This window comes from Ranitomeya variabilis, chromosome 4, assembly GCF_051348905.1.
Source record: "Ranitomeya variabilis isolate aRanVar5 chromosome 4, aRanVar5.hap1, whole genome shotgun sequence".
Lineage (NCBI taxonomy): Eukaryota > Metazoa > Chordata > Amphibia > Anura > Dendrobatidae > Ranitomeya > Ranitomeya variabilis.
In genome coordinates this window covers 517,529,876-517,554,165 of record NC_135235.1, presented here as the reverse complement: position 1 = coordinate 517,554,165, position 24,290 = coordinate 517,529,876, and the positions used below count along the sequence as shown (strand labels likewise).

At 42.6% G+C, this 24,290-nt stretch overlaps 1 protein-coding gene across 2 annotated transcripts in view; it reads left to right on the top strand.

Annotated features, from left to right (window-relative positions):
- UQCC1 (ubiquinol-cytochrome c reductase complex assembly factor 1) overlaps positions 1–24,290 on the top strand; it is a 155,004-nt gene that overhangs the window by 47,236 nt on the left and 83,478 nt on the right. For both annotated transcript variants that reach the window (XR_013213399.1, XM_077252165.1), the window contains exons 4-6: positions 9,865–9,972; positions 16,360–16,432; positions 17,612–17,669. Coding sequence is in view for 1 of the 2 variants with exons in the window: in XM_077252165.1 (XP_077108280.1) it covers positions 9,865–9,972; positions 16,360–16,432; positions 17,612–17,669 (239 nt within the window). In the remaining variant the exon portion in view is untranslated. The remainder of the gene's footprint in view (positions 1–9,864; positions 9,973–16,359; positions 16,433–17,611; positions 17,670–24,290) is intronic.

Sequence of the window (24,290 nt, the reverse complement as noted above, 5' to 3'; positions counted from 1 at the left end):
TAAGTTTGGAATGAACTTCCTGTAGTACCCCACGATTCCCAGAAAGGCCCTAACTTGCTTTTTTGAGAGAGGTTTCATTCAGTTCTGTGTTGCGTCCACTTTATTGATCTGGGGTTTGATTTTGCCTCTACCTATTACATATCCAAGGTATTTGGCCTCCTGTTTCCCTATGGCACATTTTTTGGACTTATAGAGAGCCCCGCCTTACTGAGAATATCATACACCGCCTGGATCAGATGACTTCTCCAGTCCAGGCTGAAGATTACGATATCGCCAGGTATGCCACAGCGTAATTCTTATGGGGTGCGAGGATCCAGTCCATGGCCTTCAGGAAGGTGGCCTGAGCTCCCTACAGTCTGAACGGCTTCCGGATATATTGGATGCAACCATCGGACGAAGAGAAAGCCGTCTTCTCCTTGGCTTCTTGTACCTTGGGGATTTGCCAATCTCCCTTTGTTAGATCCAAAGTGGGTATGTACCTTGCCGGCCCAAGTCTCTTGATCAGCTCATCGACATGCGGCTTCGGAGAAACTTGGAGACTTTGTTCAGGTTCCGATAATTGTTACCGAATCTCCATTCTCCAACGGGTTTTGGAACCAGGACAATCAGGTTAGACCACCCTCACTTAGATTTCTCAATGATTCTGAGATTCTGCATATTCTTCACTTCCTTGGAGATCAATTCTCGTCGGCCTTCGAATTCAGCCGCACATGGGGTTCCGTCATAATCTCGTGTTCTATGACATCTGTACAACTCGGCAAATGTGAGAACAGGGTCTGGTTCTGCTACAGCAATTTCCAACATGTCAGTTTTCGGGCCTTCAACAGCGCTTCGGCTACTGTGACATAATAATAATAATCTTTATATAGCACCAACATATTCCGCAGCGCTTTACAGTTTAACAGTTTCAAATGAAAGTCATAAGTAACAACGTTAACAATACAATAATTAAAGCAAAATAAGACGACCCTGCTCGTGAGAGCTTACAATCTACAATGAGGTGGGGGAGATACAAAGTACAGGTCTGTATTTGCAATGATGTATTTACAATGATGGTTGAGCCATCTTCAGGGGATGGGGGATAGATGGAAGTAGTGAATGGGCTACACACACAAACCTAAAATGACTTTTATTAGGCCGCTCTGAACAAATATGTTTTGAGGATGCACCTAAAACTATGTAAATTGTGAATGGTCCTAATTTCTTGGGGTAGAGCATTCCAGAGGATTGGTGCAGCGCGGGAAAAGTCTTGGAGACGGGAGTGGGAGGTATGGATTAGTGCAGCGGTTAGTCGAAAGTCATTTGCAGAGCGCAGCGGTCGCCTAGGCCAATAGACAGAAATAAGGGAGGAGATGTAAGGGGGTCGCTTTGTGGGTGAGAACAAGTACTTTGAATTGGATCCTATAATGAATGGGTAGCCAGTGTAACGACTGGCGAAGAGCGGCTGCATCTGAATACCTATTAGCCAGGTAGGTGACCCTGGCTGCTGCATTGTGGATAGACTGAATCGGGGAAAGTCTAATGAGGGGTAGGCCAATTAATAGAGCGTTACAGTAGTCCAGGCGGGAGTAAATCATGGCGACAGTGAGGGTTTTTGTTTCCATGGTGAGAAAATGGCAGATTCTAGAGATGTTCTTTAGGTGTAAGTGGCACGAGCAGGCAAGAGATTGTATATGGGATGTGAAGGAGAGATCGGAGTCAAACATAACACCCAGACAGCGTGCTGCCGGGGCGTTATTATGGTGCGACCCACGGAGAGGGAACTGTCAGATTTAGGGTGGTTAGTAGGCGGCAGGAGCAGAAGAAGTTCAGTTTTGGAGAGGTTGAGTTTCAGATAGAGAGCGGACATGATGTTGGAGACTGGGGACAGACAGTCACTGGCGTTCTGTAGTACAGCAGGAGTAAGGTCAGGTGATGACGTATATAGTTGTGTCATAGGCATAAAGATGGTACTGAAAGCCAAATCTGCTGACGGTCTGTCCAATTGGGGCCGTGTAGAGAGAGAAGAGAAGGGGGCCAAGGACTGAGTCCTGAGGTACCCCAACAGTGAGAGGAAGAGGAGCCAGGGAAAAGAACACTGAAGGAGCAGTTAGAAAGATAGACCAGGAGAGAGCAGTGTCCTTAATGCCTAGTGACTGGAGCCTAGAGAGAGTAGGAGAGGGTGGTCAACAGTGTCAAAAGCTGCAGAGAGGTTGAGAAGAATGAGCAGAGTGGTCACCATTACACTTTGCTGTCATAAGGTCATTGGTCACTTTGTTGAGTGCAGTTTCTGTCGAGTGTAGGGGCGGATGCCGGACTGTGAAGGGTCTAGGAGGGAGTGAGTGGAGAGGTAATGGGTAAGGCGGGAGTAGACCAGGCGCTCCAAGAGTTTAGAGATGAAGGGGAGGTTGGAGACTGATCTGTAGTTATTTGTGCAGGATGGATCGAGAGAGGGTTTCTTTAATAATGGATTAATGATAGAGTGTTGCCTGAGGAGAGGGAGAGATTAAAGATTGTAGTTAGGTGAGTTGTGACGACTGGAGAGTGAGAGACTGGAGGAGATGAGAGGGAATGGGGTCCGTAGTGCATGTAGTCAGACGAGAGGAAGAGAGGAGCCTGGAGGCTTCTTCTTCTGTGATGGGATCGAATATGGAGAGTGAGTTAGGTGAAATGCAGGGAGGGATGGGAGTCACAGCACTTAGTGGCTGGGAGCGGATTTCCTGATGGATATTATCTATTTTCTCTATAAAGTGGGAGGCCAGGTCATCAGCACAAATGTCTGTGATAGGGGCTTGTGCTTTTGGCCTGAGGAGGGAGTGAAAGGTGTCAAAAAGTTTCTTGGGGTTTTTGGATAGTGAGGAGATCAGGGTGGTGAAGTAGGTCTGTTTGGAGAGGTGAAGGGCAGAGTTATATGTTCTTAACATAAATTTGAAGAGCATGTCCCCTTCAATGTCTTCAATGTCCCCTTTTGGCATAACCAGCAAACATTTCAGAGTTTCAGTGGAATCGCTGTATTACCATGCCTTGATGGGTAGGCGGCAAAAGGGGATGTTCTTGAGTTTTGCTCACCCCCAGATGGCCACCCAAGACAAGTTAATGGGCCATGTCCAACACACTCAGTCTATAGGATCCTGGTACCAAAAAATTGTTCCACTATCTCCTCCGTCACCTTAGTAACCCGATACAATAATACACTCAACATGAAATAGGGAAACCTGGTGGCAACCCCTGGCTCCTGTGCTATGCAGTTTATAACAGTTGCCTTATTGAACGCTTATTTTAGAGTTAGGTCCATATGTTGGGCAGACCCAAAATTTTCTCCGGTCATCACTATTTCAGGAATGTTGACCTCTGAGGATACCACCTCCTCATCTTCCACCATTACACAGAAAGGAAACCCGTTAGGCTGTGGGGTTGGTGAGACTTTTTTAGGACCAACCCGTCTCTTACCCGAGCAATTGAGGCCTTCATCTCTCCCCCACAAATCCCAAAATAACACAAAGTCCAGTCCTACAGTAATCAGGTGAAATAAGTCCTGGACCACACCGACCTCATGGAGCTCAGTACCTCGGGCCATCACAATGACTACTCTTGTCACTTGATCGTCTTTAGCATCTCCGTGAATGCAGCGGACACCCACCTTCTTCCCAGGAATCAAGTGGAGGGGGACAGTGGCCTTCACGAGAATCACCAAACTCACGGAGTCTAGTAGTCCAGTCATTTGCAGACCATTCATTTTTAAAAGGACAAGCTTGGGGCCCTTCGCCGGGTGGACAGTCCGCACTGCAATCCGGATATGCATAGAATGATCATCAGCTTCCCATGCTTGGTAGTTAGGGGACAACGGGCAGCTTTATGACCTGTACTGTGACAGCTCCATTAAATTACATCCTCCAATAAGACCCTCGGCATGACCTCCGCTGCCCCCCTTGAACTTTGAATGCCCCACCCCCTTTTTGCCCTTCGCCCTCTGATGGGACCCACAGTATGGAGTGCGTTGGCTCCCCAAGAAACCCTCGCCACTGTGATAACTTTTGACCAGTCCGGTCAAGTGATCGGCTTTCCTGGGATCTCCCTGGGCATCGGGCTCGGAAAGGAGTGCATGAATCAGTCCATTATAACTTGACCATCTGTGCTGGAGAAGAGGACTCCAGCGGCAACCACTTTTGGACGAGGAGCAGCAGATCAAACATTTGGGAGCAGGGGATTTGTTCTGGTGATATGTCCAGCGGTGGACCCATTGTGCCCCAACAGAGATTGTCGCGCCTCAAGAGCGCCAAAATTTCCATTTTTGATTTTGCATATTCTTTGGCATCCTCTAAGGCTACTTTCACACTAGTCCGTCAGTACGGGCCGTTGCAAACCGTCTGCCCGACGTACCGACGGACAGTGTGTTAATGTAGCACTATGTGGGCAGCGGATGCAGTTTTACAACGCATCCGCTGCCCATTGTGAATTCCGGGGAGGAGGGGGCGGAGTTTCGGCCACGCATGCGCGGTCGAAAATGGCGGACACAACGCACAAAAAAAGTTACATGGAACTTTTTTTGGGCCGACGGTCCGCCAAAACACGACGCATCCGTCGCACGATGGATGCGACGTATGGCAATCCGTCGCAATGCGTCGCAAATGAGTCTATAGAGAAAAAACGCATCCTGCAGGCAACTTTGCGGGATGCGTTTTTTCTCCAAAATGACGCATTGCGACGTGCGTCGAACGACGCTAGTGTGAAAGTAGCCTAAGTCTAAATCATAGTATGCCTTTTGTGGTTCCCCTGTTAAGTATGGCAACAGGACTTCCGCCCACTGCTCTGCCTGAAGTTTCTCCCATTCGGTGATCCTTTCAAAAACCGTTAAAAAGGTCTGTTGTCACCCGGGATCATTTTCTGCAAGGCTCTTCTCACTGTTTCCTGGGTAGAAAAATTATCAGCTGACTTTGGAGTCTGAGCTGCAACCGTGCCAGGAACCGCCTGTGAGTAATTTAGTCTATTGCTGCTTTTGTCGGTGCTGGACAGATCCTCCATGCTGTCTGACGTTGCTCTCTTGCTTATAGCTGCGTTCAACCATGACATGCAGTACTTCTGTAGCAGTCACACTTGTTCCGTTGGAATGCTGCCTGCACTTACAGGTGCTACTCACAAAATTAGAATATCATCAAAAAGTTAATTTATTTCAGTTCTTCAATACAAAAAGTGAAACTCGTATATTATATAGAGTCATAACAAACAGAGTGATCTATTTCAAGTGTTTATTTCTGTTAATGTTGATGATTATGGCTTACAACTAGTGATGAGCGAGTGTACCCTTTGCCCGGGTTTTCCCGAGCACGCTCAGGTGACCTCAGAGTATTTATGACTGCTCGGAGATTTAGTTTTCATCGCTGCAGCTGAATGACTTGCAGCTACTAGCCTGCTTGATTACATGTGGGGATTCCCTAGCAACCAGGCAACCCCCACATGTACTCAGCCTGGGTAGTAGCTGTAAATCATTTAGCTGCCGCGATGAAAACTAAATCTCCGAGCAGTCACAAATACTCGGAGAAGACCTGAGTGTGCTCAGGAAAACCCAAGCAACGAGTATACTCGCTCATCACTACTTACAACCAAAAAAATCCAAAAGTCATTATCTCAGTAAATTAGAATAATTAGGAAAAAAACACCTGCAAAGGCTTCCTAAGCGTTTAAAAAGGTCCCTTAGTCTGTTTCAGAGTTTGCAGAGCAAAGTACTGCAGTGCGCAGGTGCCGGAAAAAGTCAGAGAGCCCCTGCACCTGTGCACTCCAGTACTTTGCTGTGCCCTCATCAGGGCAGATAAGTATGCCTGCGCAGGAGCGCGATGCCGGGGAGCCTGTGTGGATGATGCAGGGTCTTCTCATCCACAAGAAGCAAGCAGGAGGGTGGCGATCATAAGAAGATGGGAGGCCCCAGACCAAGACCAGCGACACCCATCGGACCGCCCCGCAGGTGAGTATAATAAAACTTATTTTTCAATTCTTACAGGTCGGACTGGGGGCTGATATACAGCATTATAGAATGCTGGATATAAACCTTGAAAGGTGGTGGCCATATCTTATATTGGCCAAAACTGCTGACAAGTTCACTTTAAGACTGGTTTCACAGTTGCGTTTTGATCTGCAGCGTTTTTAAAAAAACCGCATGTGGTGAAAAAACGCATGTAAACGCGGCAAAATGCCGCGTTTTTTAGACGCATGCGTTTTTGCATGCAGAAAAAAAACGCAGCGTTTTGCGGCGTTTACATGTGTTTTTTCCTGCGTTTGCGTTTTTTAAACGCATGCTGAGAAGTGTGTGACAGCTGCCAATCATCAAAATCAACTAGAAAACCCACTATAAACAGAAATAGCTAGGGTTAGGGTTAGGATCCCTAGTAACCCTAGGGATCCTAACCCTAACCCTTGACAAGCCACCCCCCACCATCAAGGTGATAAAGGCATCCAAACCCTAACCCTGACAAGCCACCCCCCACCATCAAGGTGATAAAGGCATCCAAACCCTAACCCTACCCCTAACCCTGACAAGCCACCCCCCACCATCAAGGTGATAAAGGCATCCAAACCCTAACCCTAACCCTGACAAGCCACCCCCCACCATCAAGGTGATAAAGGCATCCAAACCCTAACCCTAACCCTAATCCTGACAAGCCACCCCCACCATCAAGGTGATAAAAGCATCCAAACCCTAACCCTAACCCTGACAAGCCACCCCCCACCATCAAGGTGATAAAGGCATCCAAACCCTAACCCTAACCCTAGGGATCCATAGGAATTGGCTATTATGTTGACCTGGTGACCAGGACATTCTTCTAATAAAAAGCTTTGTTCAATTTGGACACCCCAAGATATACGGTATTGCTATAGAGTACTAAAAATATAAACCCGTAGAGTATTGACTGTCATATAGGGTTAGGGTTAGGGTTAGGGTTTGGATCCCTTATCACCTTGATGGTGGGGGGTGGCTTGTCAGGGTTAGGGGTAGGGTTAGGGTTAGGGTTTGGATCCCTTTATCACCTTGATGGTGGGGGGTGGCTTGTCAGGGTTAGGGGTAGGGTTAGGGGTAGGGTTAGGGTTTTCTTGTTTTTTCTTGTGTTTAGGGTTAGGGTTAGGGTTTTCTTGTTTTTTCTTGTGTTTTCTTGTGTTTGTCTATAAAAACGCATGCGTTTTTAACGCAAGCAAACGCATGTGCTTAAAAACGCATGCGTTTACATAGACAGCAATGCATTTTTTTGCCGCGAATAAACGCATGCGTTTTTTTTCAGCAAAAAAATGCCACTAGAAATTACTACAGGTTGCATTTCTGCAACTGAACGCACGCGTCAAAAAGCGCATGCGTTGCCGAAAACGCGTCAAAACGCATGCTAAAAAAACGCATGCGTTTTTAATGTTAAGTATAGGGAAAAAAAACGCATGCGTTTTTTAGCGCTAAAACGCTGCGGATCAAAACGCACGTGTGAAACCAGCCTAAGACCGTTATTTGGCCATGAATTGTCATGTCAAGCATCAGGACCACACTAGCAAGATCTCAAGGCGCAGATGGGATTAAAGAGGAAGCCGCCACACTCTGTTAACCATTTAGATGCTGTAGTCATTGTTGACAGCAGCATTTATGGGGTTAATCTGTTATTGTCAGTACCAACACTGATAGTGACTGATGCAGCAAGTTGTCAGCTATAGTGTACAGCCGACAGCTGCTGGATTGTCACGTGTCGGGGGATGCTAGTCTCTTATATCGCAGGTCAGGTCCATATAAGGAATAGGGATCATGCAACCAAAATGTATAAGGTAAGCTAAGCAAGTTGGGATCTAAAAATAACTTTTATTATTTATTCTTAAAATAGAAAACAAAAACATATAATGCAAAGTGCAATGTGCAAAGAAAATGGATGCAATATACAAATTGACCTAAAATAAAAAAACAGAACGTTCTCACTGAATACTTCTTACAAAAGTCGTAACGTAGAGATGAATGTGCTGGGATTTGTAAAAAAATACAGTACTTCCATCACAAGTACCAGCATCATACAACGGCCTCTGTCACACTGGCCTCAATTCATCATAATTTCCTCTCTTCTACCCCCCCCTCAATTCATTAAAATATAATGTCCTCTCTCCCACCCCCACCCTTTATTCATTATAATGTCCTCTCTCCCACCCCCACCCTTTATTCATTATTATTTCCTCTTTCCCACCCCATTGATATAAAATACTGACCAAATACTGACCATGTGAACATGGCCTTAGTCTGCTTTACCAGTAGGAGGTGTGACCACTTAAAGTGCCTAGGGCAGCATAAATGCCACATACGACCTTGGTTATAGTGCCATACATTATATTATGTATGTCCTGTAGCCAGGTCCAGGAGTGATCAGCCTGTGCATATATCATTGTATATACAGTGCACATAGTACATACAGGAGAATGTCACTGATATATCCTGTATTATGTGTGCAGACATCAGATTTCATACACAAGATATATGATGGTGTAATATCTGTAGATATAGTATCTTTCATCACATATATGGTATATGACATGAAATGTCTGTACATCTGGTATATTATATATCAGTGATACTATGCACAGACATCCAATGTTAGATACAGGATAATGTGTCTGGTGTAATATCTGATGTCTGTACCACAGTATAATATATACGATCAGGCACATATTATCCAGTATGTAGCATCTGATGTCTATACATAGTATAATATAATGTATATCAGTCACATATTCTCCTGTATACTCTATGTAATAAACTATGTACATAGATATCAGATGTTATATACAGGATAATATGTATCCGGTAGATTATATACTATGACTACAGATACTAGATAGGTTATGTGGCACAGGATGATATGTCACTGATATAGCATATCACAGTCTCCATATTTCTAAATGTAACCAGGTCTACTACAGAGGAAGGATAGAACTGGATGTCGCTTATAATCCCCCTTATCCTGCGTTAATGTAGTGTCAATGTGATACTCACTGATCTCCATGATCCAGCGCTGCTCCGCTCCTCTTCTCAGTGATGTCACCGCTCTTCAGACTCTCCGGATCAAATTGCGCTCTGTGTCTTGGAAGTCTCTTTTACAATGTAAATCTATAGAGTTTCGTTCTGACACTCCGTAGATATATTTAAATCACACAAGAATTACCTCATGGATTTAACCAATGTAAAAAAGTACAATTAAATTAAAGATTAAAACATAGTTTTTATTAATAATAATATTAAAAACACCGTAACAAAGCAAGGTGCTGGAATTAAAATTGGGTCATTTATTCACTGCATTACATAGGGATAATGCATTTGGTGACACCAAAAATACCACAGTTCATTGGTTAGCTGAAAAACACTAATGTGTGGCTATACTATACTCAGGTTACAAAGTGTGTCTGAATAAAAGAGGTTAATTAACCCTTAATATAATGCTAAAAAAAGGAATATATAGAGTGGGAGAAAGGTTCGCTGTGTAAAGTGCAAAAATAAAAGGAAACCATGACAAACTCCAGTGAAAGACAAAAAGTAATGGGTGAAAGTTAGCTGTTTCTAATCTACTTCTGGAACTGTTCTGTAATACACAGGAATTCATCGTACATTGCTTTATATATCTTCCCCTACACAGCGGTATCTTCCAGCTCAGAGACAGGAGGTCTCACATAGCCTTCAAGATGGTGAGACAGCAGAGAGCTAAACTTCAGAACTTCAGTTTCCTCTATAAATGGGCCAGAGCTTTTATACTAAATAAGTGAGGATGTATTTTTTTTTCCTTTACCTAATTATATATATATTTGAGAAAGTGTTATAATGTGAATTTTTTTTTTACTGCATTATGATTTATGTGTGTTTTATTACTCCTTTTCCTGCTTTAGAACTTTGCCACAAAAGATGAATTACGACCCTCCGAAGAAGAGGTTGGAACATTTACCAAGATAATCGAGGCAATGGGCTTCACGGGACCACTGAAATATAACAAATGGGTAAGGGAAAAAAAAGTATTTTTTTTCTTGTAAAAAGGTTGATTTTACATTTCCTTTCTAAAGGGAATCTGTCAGTAGGTTTTTGCTATGTTAGCTGAAGACAGCATGCTGTAGGCGTTAAAACACAGATTTCAGCGATACCTCTCTTATCGAGCTCTGTCCTGTTTGTTTGCAATGATTATTTTAGCACCATGATTGCTTATCATTGCTGGACTAGAGCAGTACAGGCCTCCTTTTCCGACACATCCCCTCCTTTGATAGGCATCTCACTGTCTATGGACATTGTATATAGAGAGCCTGGAGTGGGCGGGGTTAGCTTTCTCAGCTCTGCTTCATGCTAAATGTAAAAGCTCTGATTGTGTCAGAATGGCTGCACCCAGTAAACAGTGATGCATTTTTGCATTCAGCTTCTCTTTGTATAAATCAGGCTGCTCTCAGATGTAGCAAAAACCTGCTGACAGATTACATTTAATTCTTATCTGCAGTGTCTAGATTGGTTTCTAATGTAGGATGTAAGTGTTCAGTTTCGGTGATCCTGACTTATTGTTGGGTATGCAGTTGATTGAAGGCTTGAATTTTGAAAAATGTAAATGCTACATTCATTTTTAGCTCAACAAGGTAATTACTGATGCCTACTAAAAAAGTGATCCATGATAACTCCTTGGTGACTAGAGTTCGAAGCAATCACATATACTTGAAAGTGAAAACATGCTTATCAGATGCTCACCTGCTCAATAAGCTGAACACAAAATCTCCCACTGCTGTAAACCCATCATTCAGGTCTCATTTGTGGAGATCCCTATGATGTCTCATGTTACCCATCTTCATCCTACTGCTTTCCTACCTCCTGTCTTCCTGTTTGCTGGGTATCAGGGGGGATTCGTTCCTCAAGATTGACGGTTTTTGCCGGAGTCATGGCTGAGGTAATGGTCCGAGCTGTGCGCTCTTCCGTGCTGCTGGGAGACACAGCTTTGTCCCCGCACTTCTCTCATGTTGCAGAGGCAATATGCTTGCCAGATCTAGCGATTCTGCAAGCTGTATTGCTGGAGGCCCGGAGACACACTAGTGTTTTTAAAATTGGTCCGATTTTGTTCCTGAAAAGTCGGACAAGTGTCATGTAAGTGTCATGCGTTTTTTCATGAGCGTACAATCCGATTTTTAACACCTAGCATCCGATTTACATCCAATGTACATGCGAATGCGATCCGATTGCAATGCGATTTCAACATGAACTTTTACATAGAGCAGTTTTCCAAGGAAATATTCTTATACAGTGGGGGAAATAAGTGTTTGATCCCTTGCTGATTTTGTAAGTTTGCCCACTGACAAAGACTTGAACAGTCTACAATTTTAAAGGTAGGTTACTTTTAACATTGGGAGATAGAATATCAAAAATAAAGTCCAGAAAATCACATTGTATAAATTACCGTATATAAATTTATTTGCATTTTGCAGACCAGTTAGACGCTCCTAATAAACTCGTTACCTGCATTAAAAACAGCTGTCTTACATAGTCACCTTTATAAAAGACCCCTGTCCACAGACTCAGTCAGTCAGACACTGACCTCTACAACATGGGCAAGACCAAAGAGCTTTATAAGGATGTCAGGGACAAGATCATAGACCTGCACAAAGCTGGAATGGGCTACAAAAGCTGGTGGTTAAAATATTGTTGGGGGATCCCATGACATTTTTTTTGGGGGAAAATAATTTAGTACGTAAAAAAATACATGTACAGTAAGCTGCACACGCACTGTACTAATTATATATGTCACTGACATCTTTATATCTTTTATATGTGTTCCGTTTTCGTCACGCTGTGATTTTACTGTACACAGCAGATGAATTGCTGGCTTTTCAAAGGACATGGATGTGTAAAAATCAGACAGCAATCGCATTATCCGAGTGCTGTGTAATTTTTTTATTTTTTTTTTCTCTCGCACCCATTAACTTGGTGAATGCGATCCGATCTCCGCATACAATCACAGCTTGCTGCAATTTTTTTTTTTCAGTCCGGTCGTGATCCGATCAGAGCTGGAAGAAAATCGCAGATGAACACACAATGATAGAATGACAGTAGTCCGAATGCAATCCAATTTTTAATCGGATTGCATTTGTCCGATATAGTGGCAAGTGGGATCGAGCCCTAACTCTGAGGTGGCAGGTAATTTTGGCAAAGAGCTATAGACTACAAAATGAAAAATCCCGTCGTTATTGAGAATGGAGAGTATGTTTAATAAGAGATTGCAAAGTTGCTTGTTCTTTAAGCGCCTTGCAATTCTAACTAACTAGATGAGACAACCCATTACGTATTACACAGTACCCATTCACATCGATATTTACCTGTGCAAGGCAGGACAGGGCAGATCATCCAGAGCGAGAGACACTACTCATAACTACCATTCACTTGCTAAGACTTAAGGATTCCTGGTAGAAAAAAAAACATTTTGGCTGAATTTATTTCACAGCTCCTCAAACAAGATGAATGTTGCTCCTTTCTCCATTTTTACTTTTGAAAAAATGAAAGCCTGTATATAAAAAGTGAACATATGCCAAAGCCTAGACATAAGTAGAGCTAATTAAGCCTAACGACGTGGATATTCTTTCCTTCAAAGTCAATGCAGTAAAACAAAACAACAAAAAAAAACACCTTTTTTCTTTTTCTTTTAAATGATTTCTGAACACTCGTCAACTTTTATTTTGGCAAAGTAAACTAAAATAAGACAACTGGACGCACATCATTTAATGAAAGTCTGCATAAACGTTTATTTGAAAATAAAGCAAATATCAGTTTCAGGTTTTTTAATTTTTTTCCCCCTTTTTTTTTAAAGCGCCGCTTAATGAAGTATGCAGTGTGTAAGCTGTGTAGGACATCTGTTCTTTGTGGTTTTGTGGCATCTGGCATCCTCTAAATGCTGACATTTTAACTCCTTTTAAATAAAGGTTAAGTGATTTAATAAAAACTTTGGGTTCAGATTTTGCCATTTTGGGTGCATTGAATCAGACTTTGTGTATTTTACTCCCCTTTAACCATTCGGAGGAACTTTCCTTCCAGATTTACATCTAAATTCTGCAAGGTGTGCGGTGTTGTGCGAGGATCTCTGCCGGATTACCTCTCTAGTTTCTGGGATTAATGGCATGACTTTTTATTGCCCTGTTCCTAAATGTAATGGATTTATTTTAAAATAATTACCTAGAAGGGACGTCTCCAAGACTACTTCTTGTTAAATATTCAGGAAGGCTGTGGTTGTAGTTGAGGATTTTCAGACTGGAACCTGCTATTTTTCTCCATCCAGTCTGGTTCTCGGCACTGAAGAATAGCTGAGATCCACTCAAAACAATGGCTGCCTCTACATTTCATTGTGTGACATGCAGTGATTTATTTTCCTTGCGTACCCATTGCATTCATTTGGGAAATATGTAATCAGAAAATTACCTGTTATTTAAATCAAGTTTTTAGGTTAATATATATATAATTTTTAATTTTCCATATCAGTATATTTAAAAATAAAATCTAGAAATCTTGCACTTTTTCCTGTGGCCACAAAATCTAATAGGCTGACACTTCCTGTTCTGTAGAAATCACTTTTCAGTAGTCATCTCATTGTGATCATAGACAGGATTACAATGAAAGGCTACACATAGATAACACAGGATCTGCTATTCACAATACAAGATTGTCACACTCATCCCCCCTCTCTGCACAATGACTTCTGCACAGGTGACAGAGCATGCTTAAAACACTGTACCATAAAGTCAATGAACATCACCAAGCTCCACTTCCATGTAAATGAAGCTTCGATAATATTGTCCTCCCAATAATCATGCATATTAAATAGACAAACACAAATTTACAATTAGGAAATGAAAAAGAGACTATGTTTCACATACTTGATGTATTAGAAATTAATATTGGTGGTTTGTTTGCTTTAAATGAAAGCTGTCATATGGTAAATCTGAGCCTCTGAATTCCTGAGGCATTTCATGTGATACACCACAGACTCGCCAGATGTATAGTGCTTTCTTTCTATCCCCTCTCTTTGGCTTTGTAGGGTTCCGATGGAGGGTTCTCTTGTGAAAACACACCACTGGTGTTTTTTTGTGGTATCATGCCAATGCACTCAATTTAATAGGTTTTTCGTAGTGACAGGATCTCTTAAAATAGCTGATTATATGATGTCAGAGCAGTGTGACCTCCATCGTTCAACTTGAATAAAACAGCCGTGTAATATGAGGTTGTACAACTAAAAAACCTCTATGAACCTAATGCAAAGCATATTTTCTGGTGTATTAAAGATAATGGTGAAACAATCAAGGCTGACCTTTTTTATCCACAGCTCTTGATCCAAAGTCCACTGCAGAAAATGCGCCAGATTCACTCAATAGACTTAGTACATTTCTGCTATAATTTTACGCAACTTTTGTGGAGTACATCTTGACAGGCAATGCAAAGCTCTACTAAGCTGCATCCACTTTCAAAAAGTTGCTGTAGTTGGTGTAATAAATTGCCACTTTTGAACACCAATTTTCCGGCATAAATTTCTTGGAGAAATCCCCCATACTAACCTTTAAATACACAGATCTAAAAAATGTTAGAATTGCCTGCCAGCAATAATAATAGTGATGACTAGGGCTTCCATGCCTCAGTATCCCATATTGGAGTCTTCAGAACCAGCTTTATATTTACCCCAGGGGTACTTGTATGTCTAAGGTTGGACTGGGCAATTAAATTTCCCAAGGGACCACGTGTGAGACTGTGACTGTTGTGGAGGGCCAAACCAATGGGCTGACATTCTGCTCAATATTAATAGTAACATATATTATTAATTTTAATGCTTGATATTGAGCAGTAGGGTCGGACTGGTCATCTTGCAATTCGGGCAAATGCCAGAAGGGCCAGTCTGGTCATGGTCCGCCTTGTCTTCTACGTTGTTAACAGAATCGATGTTCTCAAGACACCCATACTTTTAAGAGTTGTGACAAAGCACAAAGTCGCTGAAGCCATCAGTTACCCCAGCAGTCCACGGGTTTGCTTTCCTCCATCCAGGTTAATATTAGTAATATATCTCATCTGGTTCATGGGGACAAGGACAACATGGGCCTGTGTGATTTCAAATGCCAGGGCTGAATTTCAGTCCCAGTCCGCACCTGTTAAGCAGAGATATGCATGTTGATAATCTACTACTGCTAATACATGATATGGTAGGACATACAGGTAAGATGCATTCTCACCAGTAGCAGCTAATCAAAACTATGTAATTTACTGCCTTTTATAAAAAGCAGTAAATCAGCCCTTGTACCTTGATAAACCACTCCCCTTCAGCGTTTGATAGGATGCACAGCCCCTCGGTCATTATAATAACCCCAACCCCTCACATTGTATGATCGCATTCCATAGTCCACCCATGACAGTGTGATGGCCCCCACAGTTCCTCCCTCACACAGTATGATGACCCACCCACTGCTCCAACACAGTATTATGTCTCCACACTTCCCTCCACAACACAAATGTTAATAATAATAACAATAATATGAAAAATACTTCTTAGTCCCATTTCCAGATGCATTGCTCTGGTCACATGGAGACTGCGCAGAGCAGGTGTGGTCTAGTGACCTCATTGCACCTCCTGCACTGAGACTCAAACATACAAGATGAATGGTAGAATAGTGAACCGACAGCTCCATCATTATCTTCAGTAGTATCTGTATCTATGGAAATTGAGACACCAGATGAAGGTACCACATGCCATTCATCACCAGGCACCCCAACTCGCTGCAACGCAATTGATTCCTGCCCTTTGGATGGTCTGGTCCTTAGGCTGGAAAGCAGGGCTGTTGAGTTGGTAAGCCAAACCTCCGACTCTGACTTCTCAATTTCCAACTCCGACTTCACGACTCTGACTCCACAGCACTGGTCACTATTGAGCATGTACATAAAGTGCACCACAGATTCATCTCAACTAAAAGCCCAGATCCCTAGATCAGGAACAGAACAGACATTTACAGGACATTTCATAACTGTCCCAAATTCTTATGAAACATTTACAGCACATTCTGCAATGAAAACTGCACCAATTTATTATATATTTTAGGAGTCGGTCCATTTTAAACGAACTCCACCAAAATGGATTCCAACTCCCAAGACTCCAACACTACAGCCCTGATGAAAAGGGTCAGCCAACGGACTGGATGTGGCCCAGAGGCTCCAGTTTGTTTTACTATTAATAGGAATGATTATGAATTTTGGGGGATTTGTATGTAATGGAATTTCATGTATCGTATTTATTAGAAACAATTTTAGAAGATTACAAATTTATGTTCCATACAAGTTTTGACTGAATGTGTTTTGAGTTCTGAAATTGACATTTGTATCTTTCACCTTCACAGAAAATTAAAATAGCTGCTCTACGCATGTATACTTGTTGTGTGGAACGAATAGATTATGATGAATTCTTTGAAAGTAAGTATTGCCTGCTTTTTATGTTCTATCTATTATCTATTTCCGGACAAGAACACGCATTTAAAAGAAACGAGTCCACTACAGAAAGATTTTAAACTTAATGGCTGAAATACTGCAGCATTCCAAACAAAAAATAGTTGGAAGCAGGGCCCGGGGGAAGATGGCTAATCTAAGATGCAGGTCCCTACCGGCCTATTCAGAGGTTCCTCCGAACACAGCGGTAACTTTGTGCATTCCAGATTTTAAAAAAAACAAACAAAATACTGTATTTGAAGGAATCTTATGTAGATACTGCAAAATCTATGTGTCTGCAGATATGAAGTCCATAACATGTCAATTATTGCTGTTTATGTCCGTCTTTGTACTGCAGAGGGTGAAATGGGCACCTTAACCACACCATTTGCACATTAACACAGCTGCAGAATTTGCTCTGGGTATGTTCAGAAGTTGATTATTTGCTGCATATTTTATTTACAGATTTATATTATTATTATTATTATTATTTATTATAGCGCCATTTATTCCATGGCACTTTACATGTGAGGAGGGGTATACATAATAAAAAAAAGACCATAATCTTAAACAATATATGTGGAAAATCTTCAGTGTAATACCGTGCCAGCAGAGTGGATTTCAGCACATCTCATGTGAATTTTGCTGAACATTTCTGCAAAGAAATGATCATGCGGCGCAGATTATTAAAATCTATTGTCAATTCTTTATTGGGAATTTATTGCAGATGTCATCCTTTGCAATGTAGAGGGTGAAATCTGCTGTAAATCCACAGCGGAATAGGCACATATCACGTATATGGATTTTTGCTGCAGCAAATCTGTTTTGTAGGGTGAATAAATGCAGATTTTCTGCAGCACTTCAGGTTTTAAATCTGCAACATGTCCGTCTATGCATTACCGGAGTGAATTGTATGGTAATGGTACTGCAAATCCAAAGGTTTTTTTGTTGTTGCTGTTGTTCTGTTAGTAGCTGCAGATCTTGCTTCAGCTGAGAAGGTCACATTGGCCCATACTTAAAGATAAAGATCCAAAATTGAATTTATTGCATAGCAAAGTTCAGCCACATGCAGACGCTGTAGTTATGAATATATGTCTATGAATTGCTCGCTGCACAATATTGGGGTAATCACCATATATAATATTAGTGTCCCATTTTGTTTTGCAGAATGCAATCTGCCTGATACATTGAATTCCTGGTTCCTAGTGACACAGCTACATGTGTGGTAAGCGACAGACCTCAACGTTTCCGAACACCTTTCTGTACTTACCTGTATTTTCTGTATTATAATTATGTAATGCCTCATTTACCTTGTGATGGTCCTGCACTGTCACTGTCTGCAGGCATACAAATTGGTGAACCCTTTTATTAATTAAGGGGACTCATTACTAGATAGTTGAAATTATATATTATCTAGGGCTTCCCTGCTCCCTCAGCTTGCTTGGAACAAGAAGCCGCAGGGTTTTTTTATCAGAAGAAATAAACTCAAAGGGAGCAGTTAAGTTTCAAAAGAGGCTGGGAATATATATTTCAATTACATACTGGTGTTCCCCCATATAATCATTCAACAAATGGAAGGTCATTTATAAACTCTAGTCTTTGACTCCACGAAAATGACTGCCGTCTTGCGCATGCGCCCTACAGCATCTGGCCGGGTCTCACCTCTATGTCCTCAACCGCCCAGACATGCGTGTCCGCGAAGTCAGTAGGAGATTTCTCCATGACGTGTGTGCCCTTGCGAGTGCCAAGATGTGATGCTCTAATTCCGGGGGAGAGGGCAGTGCGCATGCGCAATAGAAGACGCGACCAATTTAACCACAATATATAAGATATATTAAAAAAAAAAGGGCAGTCAAAGAGTCCAAAAATATACAAACGTACAAAACTTTATTTTATAGTAACAGGCATAAGAACATAGCAGATGGGAAAATCCCCTCCATCAAACCCAGCACATACCAAAGGGACAGGTCAGGGTGCATGTGACTATCACTAGATAATTGTACAAAGATCCATATTAGGCATGTAACTACCTCATGCAGATTTATCACAATATTAGACTAATGTCATGGATCTTATGTAGCCAAATTATAGATAAAGACATAGTCCGTGTACATACCACAGTGGGAGGTCACAGTACACATGCACGCCGTTCCCGTCCACCCCGACGCGCGTTTCGGCGACTACCTTCCTCAGCCTCACATTTAAAACTCTATTCCTTGAGAAAAAGGTACCACAAAACGTGCGTCGATATTGTACCAGACCCTGGGGAACACTAACTATAACATAGGTAAGCACTAGTGATGAGCGAATATACTCGTTGCTTGGATTTTCCCAAACACGCTCGGGTGACCTCCGAGTATTTATGACTGCTCGGAGATTTAGTTTTCATTGCGGCAGCTGAATGCTTTACAGCTATTAGCCAGCTTGATTACATGTGGGGATTCCCTAGCAACCAGGCAACCCCCACATGTGCTCAGCCTTGCTAGTAGCTGTAAAGCATTCAGCTGAGGCACCACTAATGAAAAGGTATACTTTAAGCACACATTGTGCACCGTACATATGAAAGGTGGTTTATAGGATAGATCATATAGCTATACTAATGTAAAGACAAAAATGTGGCACTCACCCAGGTATTGCTGTGAAGAATCCTTTATTCGCTACAAACAGCGGTTAGGAATACATGGAGAGGCTATGAGGACGAAGGCAGGAGAAGGTGCGGGGACAGAGATGGGGATGTTTAAAGGTCCGATGGTTCCAATGAAATGACTTACCTGTGAAGACTTATTATCCTAGTGCCGCACGAACTTTTTCTTTTTTTGTTGGTCATATAGCTATACTGTTCGTCTGACAGACTGAGGAAAATACTAGTGGGAATCACTTTTTTCTCAGATTGGTTATTTGAATTGACCATAAATTCTCTACCTCACCTACCTTTCATTATGACTTCACAGTGGGCATGTGTTTACCCCAGGTTGCCTTTTTTTCTAGGTTGTCTTTGTAACTTTTAATCAGTGTTTTACATTGTTTGTGCTCCATCTAATCATGGCCTGTAGTGCTAGGATTTAACCCTAGCCCACCTGGCTTTCCAGCAGTTATAAGACCAGACGTAGATTATTAAAGTATGTCAAATTGACTACAATCATTTTTGAAAGTTTTCAAGTGCAAATCCACTTATTAGGATTAAACAGCGCTGCTGAATAGGATTTGTAAAGTAAGTACACCAGCCTCATCTGGCCTAAGATCCATTTACTATTTTATGCTGTTAGTATTGTGAAATTCGATGATCGATCCTCTGGGCTCTCAGACTGAGAAGCACTGAAAGATTAGGATTGCTAGACAGACAGATGATATACTAAAATGACTTTAAGTTACTTAAAATTAATTTAGCTGAAATGTCCCTGCTGGGATTCTCTCTGCGATGTCGGTAGACCGGACTCTGAGTTATTACACTGACATTTATGTTACACCTAAAAAATACACACACAATTTTCCTAAATTGCAGATTTGTTGCTTGTGAAAATATTTAACACCAGGGTAATATTTTTCCTTTTCATGTGAGGAGTAAATAGCCAAAAAAAAATATTGTTTAATCTAGCATTACTGAAAAGGTCAGCGTATGTTGGGGCAAGGGAAAAGGTATATATCTTAACGTGTAACAGGAACCGCGCAGAAGTACATTCAAACATTTGCTAACATGCCGGCAAGAGCTAACACATCATAAATTGAGCTGATTACTGGGGTTGTCTTTAGCTGAAATGTATGGGGCCTTATTTAAACCCGGCAGTATTTTTAATGTCCTAGGTCGCCAAACTGTTTCCTTCTGGGCTGGAATCCCCCTGTCCAGCCGCAGAGATGGAATGCAGCGGTTTTCTGTTCATTTCTGAATTTGTGATATTTGGAAATGTATTTGACCTTGAAGATTTTGATGGACTTAGTGGAGTTCACATTTATATATGCCGAGGATTTCCAAAATATATTCCATCCTTATTATTGCCTAGTTCTGCTGAGCCAGTTTTACCATCCACAATTTATTCTGAGGTCCAATATTTGCACTTTTTTGATACTTTTTTCTCCTAAGGAGAAGTGTATACTTATAAAAGGGGTTGTTCACTATTTCTGTATTGATGACCTTTCCAACAATTTATTAGTGGACCCAGAGAGGTGAGAAAGGAAAAAAAAAAAGGTACTCTGCTCCCAGACTGGCCACGGTCTTCTGTAGGCAATGCTGCTTCCCCTGCAGATCTGCTGGCATCAACATCTAGTGGGGGTTGGCACAATGTAATGACTGGAGGCACCACCCGTCGGGGCGTCATGTGACCGTTGCTGCCAATCAGTGGCCGCCTATTGGCTGCAGTGGTCCCAGTTTGCCCAAGCCGAGCGGAGTGACTGTAAACACTTCCGCTGATCAGTGGCTGCTGACTGCCTGAAGCTCTTCTGTTCCGTACACTGTTTACATGCAGCCACAGTCAGATGTGATAACAGCTGATCAGGGGCTGCCACGGCTCAGATCCCACTGGTGGGCTTGATGGGTGTTGGAACCCACTAATCATATATTGATGACTTAGGCTGGTTTCACATTCGCGGTTGGGAGGGCTGCGGATGGCAGCGTCTTTCCTCCCTTCTTCCTGCTTGAAACCCGGCCTATGCTCCGCCTACTTCTGTATGCGTCCTGCGTTTCCCTGCGTGCCTATCTGTAACATTGGGTACGCAGGGATGTGCGTTGTATGCAGATGCGTCCGCATGCGGCTATTTGACATGTGCGGCGACACAAGGCAAAAGCCTTGCTATGTGCTGTGAACCTAGTGCCATCCCTTGCTGCACCTCTCTCAGCATACCCTAAAAGAATTCCCTAAATGTCTCGTTTAAGAAGCCTTGCCTGTGGTGAGACTAGGATTCAAGCTCATAGACTTGAATTCACCAGGTTTTGGCTACCCCGCCTGAGAGCAACATGAGATAGTGGCCCAGTGGTGGGGGTGTGGTGGCACTACATGACAGCAACTTTACTAGTCTTCTAGAAGTAATCTCCTACTGATAAAACAGTGATTTTTATCAAAAGGGCAGCAAGAATCCTAGTAAGTATTGCTGGAATCAGGATCTGTGCCCATAAATGATGCTGTTCTTAGGTTAGGTAGCAAAAACCGTGTGACCGTTTCCCTTTAGTAAGCCCCGATAGGCTGAATTAGGGCTTGCAATCATTTGCATAAATAAAATTGCTTCGATGTTGTTCCTGAATAGTAGGACAAGTGCCATGCGATTTTTATCCGTATGATAACCGAATGACGTGTAATCCGTATGCAATGCGTTTTTAACATCAACTTTTACGTACAGTAATTCTGTAATTTAAAGCTAGTTTTCTAAGTAATAAAGCAATCTTATATACAGATATAGATAGAATAAATAGAATAGATGACTTGTAAATATTTAATGTCACATGCACCCAACATATAATAAACTAGAACCCTTTAATGCCTTTCATGTGGCACTAAAGTGTGTTTAGCCTTTTTATACCTATTAAATAATTTTTTTTAAAAAGTGGTGTTTGATCCTTCATATTTTTAATAACTAGCTAAGTGAAAGCAGACAGCAGGAGGCCGGTGTTATTATTCTGGGAAAGGACAAATCTCCATGGATCTTCCCAGACCGTTAATAACCGTGCACAGCTGTCTGCGTAGTCTTTACTGGTTATTAAAAGGGGGGACCCCCAATAAAATGAAGTGAGGTCCCCCCTTTTTTAGGAATCAGCAAATGCTAAGCAGACAGCTGCAGTCTGATATTAATAGACTGGAAAGGGGCCATGGATATTGTCCCCCTCCTAAACTAATAACCAGAAATGGTGTATCGCCTCGGCTCTTCCTGATTGCCCTGGTGCGTTGGCAATCTGGGTAATGTTTTTGGGGTTGATGTCAGCCGTGTAATGTCTCCTGACATCTAGCCCAGGGGTTAGAAATGGAGAGGAGTCTATAAGACACCCCCATTACTGCCCCCATAGACAATAAAAAGAACACACAGAGAAAAGTCCTTTAATTGTAAAAAACACTCCCCGACCAGCAAAGGCTAAGCAGACAGACAGAAGTGCCGGTAATAAAACAAAAAAAAAAAAACAACTTTTTTTTTGCTGACATGCTCATTCCTCAGAGGCCAGCATGTTTACACAAGTGAATAATGGGGAAGAACGTTCACCAATTATCTACTCCTCTTAAAGCGACTCTGTCACCAGGTTGTTTTTGTTAACTCGTCTGAGAGCAGCAAAATGTAGTTGAATAGACCCGGAATCCAACAATGTATCACTTAGTTTACTGGGTGCAGCAGTTGTGTTACAATCTGACTTTTTAGATGTAGCATGTAGCAGAACTCAGAAAGCTAACCCCGCCCCCACCCCTGATGTGCATTTTTTTGCGTGCATTGTTTATTGACAGTAAACTGCTAATCAGTGATGTGGTGGCCTTGGAACAGGGCTTACTTGGGCACCAGTCCAGGCAGTGATAATCTCCTGTTGATAAAACACTCATTGTATTGAGACAACAGCCTAAAGGTACCTTCACACTAAACGATATCGCTAGCGATCCGTGACGTTGCAGCGTCCTGGCTAGCGATATCGTTTAGTTTGACACGCAGCAGCGATCAGGATCCTGCTGTGATATCGCTGGTCGTTGAATAAAGTTCAGAACTTTATTTGGTCGTCAGACCGGCGTTTATCGTCAGGTTTGACACCAAAAGCAACGATACCAGCAATGTTTTACGCTGGTAACCAGGGTAAATATCGGGTTACTAAGCGCAGGGCCGCGCTTAGTAACCCAATGTTTACCCTGGTTACCAGCGTAAAAGTAAAAAAAACAAACAGTACATACTCACCTGCGCGTCCCCTGCCGTCCGCTTCCTGCTCTGACTGAGCGCCGTAAAGTGAAAGTAAAAGCACAGCGGTGACGTCACCGCTCTGCTGTTAGGGCCGGCGCTCACACAGTGCAGGGAAGCGGACGCCGGGGGACGCGTATGTATGTACTGTTTGTTTTTTTTACTTTTACGATGGTAACCAGGGTAAACATCGGGTTACTAAGCGCGGCCCTGCGCTTAGCAACCCGATGTTTACCCTGGTTACCCGGGGACCTCGGCATCGTTGGTCGCTGGAGAGCGGTCTGTGTGACAGCTCTCCAGCGACCAAACAGCGACGCTGCAGCGATCGGCATCGTTGTCGCTATCGCTGCAGCGTCGCTTAATGTGACGGTACCTTTAGTGGCACATCGCTGAAATAAATGTCTCAACCCCTACCTCATGCTACCCTCAGATAACATAGAAAAAACCTGCTGTCAAAATCCCATTAAGTGACTGTTCACGAGCTTCTTCCTGTGTCTGTAAAAGTGTATTTTTTCAATTAATAGTGGGTTGTCTGCAAATTCGGGTAACCATCCTTGGTCACTTTCATTGTATATCCATATCTATTCGTCCTGAATGATAGTTACACAAAAGCTCCAGCTGCCTATTGGCTCTACCAAATCTAAGCTTATGTGCAGACGATTCGGAACTGGCAGCACTTTGGACATCCAAAGCGCTGCCATCTAATACATTGTATGGGTGAAATTGACATGCTGAGGTCTGGAGAGACGCACCGCATGTCCGCCTCTGCAGGGAAGCCGCGGGCGTCGGTGCACGCATAGTGAACATGGGATTTCTTGAAATCCCATCCACTATGCTGTAACATCCAGACGCTGCGGGTTGGATGCTGCACAAGTACACAGCGTCCAACCCGCAGCGTTTACTGACCGTGTGCACTTACCCTACATGGGCCAGAGCTACTCGCAACCCCCATCTCCCTCACTTCTAAATGTATTCTTACCTCCCCGTAATTCAA